General features: G+C 50.4%; 1 protein-coding gene across 1 annotated transcript; it reads right to left on the bottom strand.

The window, feature by feature from the left end:
• Window positions 1-365: 365 nt before the first annotated feature.
• J4E82_011712 (uncharacterized protein) lies at window positions 366-1507 on the bottom strand (the record flags this gene model as incomplete). The annotated part of the gene is made up of 1 exon (XM_051737903.1): window positions 366-1507. A coding segment is annotated over one exon (1142 nt), but the record flags the coding sequence as incomplete, so codon positions are not given.
• Window positions 1508-2486: the final 979 nt, after the last annotated feature.

Here is a 2486-nt window from a genome sequence, read left to right as displayed (position 1 = left end):
GGTACCGGATATTTGGGCGTAGAGTAGGGGCGCGAATATATCGTGGGCTGCGAAGAGCCATGGCTGCACCTAATTCATACTCAAGTAGAGGTGGTTGCGTAGCGGTAAGTAAGATGAACTGGGCCTTGATAGCACGCAGCCGAGCGAGGTGGGCTAATTTTGGGCGCCAGTCAGAGCTGGTGTATGTCAAGTGACATTCATCGACAACGATGCGCCTAAGCCAGCCGCCTTGCATTAACAGGGTAGCAAAGGTAAGAAACTCAAAGCTCCCAGCAGCGTCTGCGCTAACTAAAATTATTGGGGCCGGGCCGTTAGCTGAAAGTCCAGGTATCCATTCTGTAGCTGGAATTTTCGCCTCAGCTAACCGCGTTTTCAGGTTTTTCAGCAGCTCACGGAATGGGACAACAACAATAGTAACCCCTGGGTCCGAGAGGCACGCAGGCGCCATGAAGAGAAGACTCTTCCCGCCACCTGTTGGAAGAACAACAACAAGCGGTGTCTCTCCAGCCAGGATAGCGCGCAGGGCAATTTCCTGCTCTGGTGACTTGAAGGTAATCGGTCCCTCTTTTTGAACCACCTTTTGAACCAGAATTTGAATTTCTGAATCATTAACTATTGCAGGCTCTGCTTGGTCCTGCGCGGGCTGTGCTGGCAAAGATTTTGCAGGCGGGCCTTGATTTTGGCGTAAGATACCAGCAGCTTTGGCTATGCTTACTGGCGTAAGCGGGTTGGGTAGCGTGCTTGACAACTGGAGGAAGCGGTGCCACTTGCTGCTTAGATCACGAAACACCTGCACTGAGCGGTGGCTGAGGTGTGAAACGATGCCCATCTCAACGCCATAGCGTAGCGTTCCGGTGAGTTCAGAACGACCTGCCTGGAGATCAAGGCCGCTTTCAAGCTGCTGTTCAGGCTCCTCTAAATCCCCCTTTGTAAGTGCTTCTTGAGTGCCCTCACCAAACTCCTTACTAACCACTTCTCTCCCAATTGTGATGGCTGTATGGCGATATTCAAGGGTAGTAAGCCTGCAGCCTAGCCAACGTTGGGTCTCTCTGGCGATAATCTGGCTAAGCCGGCTTGTCTCCCAGGGGCCAGTATTGCCAGACCACACATAATCTGTGGGGGTTCTGTTGAGTCTCTCGCCCTCAAGGTATTCAGCAAGCGGCTGGACATAGGCTAGAAAGACAGCGAATAACTGACCGACTCTCCAGGGCAAGAAGCGCGCTATCACCTTGGGCTTATCCCACATTGCCTGACTTTTGTGATATCTACTGATAAAAACCACCTGGCCGTCTATGACATAGATATTTCGGTCCTGTACATAGCCATTGCGGAAACGTGTAGTGGTAACTTCAGTACCTCGTGCTGGCTGCCCGCCTGTTATGTGGGTAAGGAAGAGCAGGTATTCAAGGAACCTCTCAACCTGGCGAAGGTAGCGGCGAACTGGTTGGGGCTTCCAGGCTGAATTATTGGTGTTGTATAGCTTGCGGCCTTGGGGGCTTGCTAGCATCTTAGATATAGTTGCTTCCTAGCAACCTGTTAGGTTATTTTCAGGATGCGAAAGGAATGAGTAGCCACGCTGGCTGAAGGTAACGTTGTCCTGAATCTTTCCCAGGGGTATCTGGAAGCGGTCCCCCTTTGCTGGCGTCTACAGCAATTCTTCCTATAGGTAGTCTTCTGCCTCTTGTAGCAAGCCAGTAACTATGGCTTGAAAAGCTGACAACTGAATTGGCTGACCACGTAGGTAGAGAGTATCGCGGTTGTTAGACCACATTGACATTGGGGTGTTCGCAGCTTGCCGGGCGATATGCTTTGAGTAAGCCAGAAGGCTTAGCATTTCGCTAAATGGGCTATATGACCCATCTACCAGGTATTTCCTTCTTGTTGTGATGAAATTTTCCCGCTCTTGACTACGTAGCTGCCTCTCCTTACGTGTGGCAGCTGGGAGCAGAATTTCAACAGCCAACACGCGTGTACAGTAAACCACCCCTGCTAACATGTAAGAGAAATCAGAGGCGCCTCTAAGACGTCTAGTAGACTCATCAATGCCTAAAACTGCTAGAAAGTGAATTAATCTACTTTCAAAAGGTTTATCTCCTGTAGTCTGGAAGATGAACCCTTCTAACAGGCGAAGTAAACAGGCAATCTGGACCTCTTCAGGGTCTAGATGCAGAGCAGTTAAAAAGGCCTGGGTAAGTTGTTTCTGGTTGCCAGACTATGGGAACAGCCTCTTTGCATCGCGCATTCTGTCCTTAGGGTTACTGCTCTGAATACCAGAGTCTGAATCTGAATTGCTTCTCTGTCCTAGCTGACTGCAGAAGCTGTCGCTCTTATCTCTATCGCCGCCTGATTGCTGGGCCTTATGTACCCGCAGTAAGTAGCAGATAAAACGCTTTATATAGCCAGCATACCGCTTCTGGCTGTCTGAATTCTGCAGGCGAGCCATTGGGCGGGTATCTATCTGCTCAGCGTTAGGGCTTCTTAGCCAG

The sequence above is a fragment of the Alternaria postmessia genome (assembly GCF_024291825.1).
Source record: "Alternaria postmessia strain BMP 2775 chromosome Unknown scaffold_352, whole genome shotgun sequence".
Taxonomy (NCBI): Eukaryota; Fungi; Ascomycota; class Dothideomycetes; order Pleosporales; family Pleosporaceae; genus Alternaria; species Alternaria postmessia.
The sequence above is the reverse complement of the archived record's forward strand: the minus strand, read 5'-3'. Positions and strand labels throughout refer to the sequence as shown.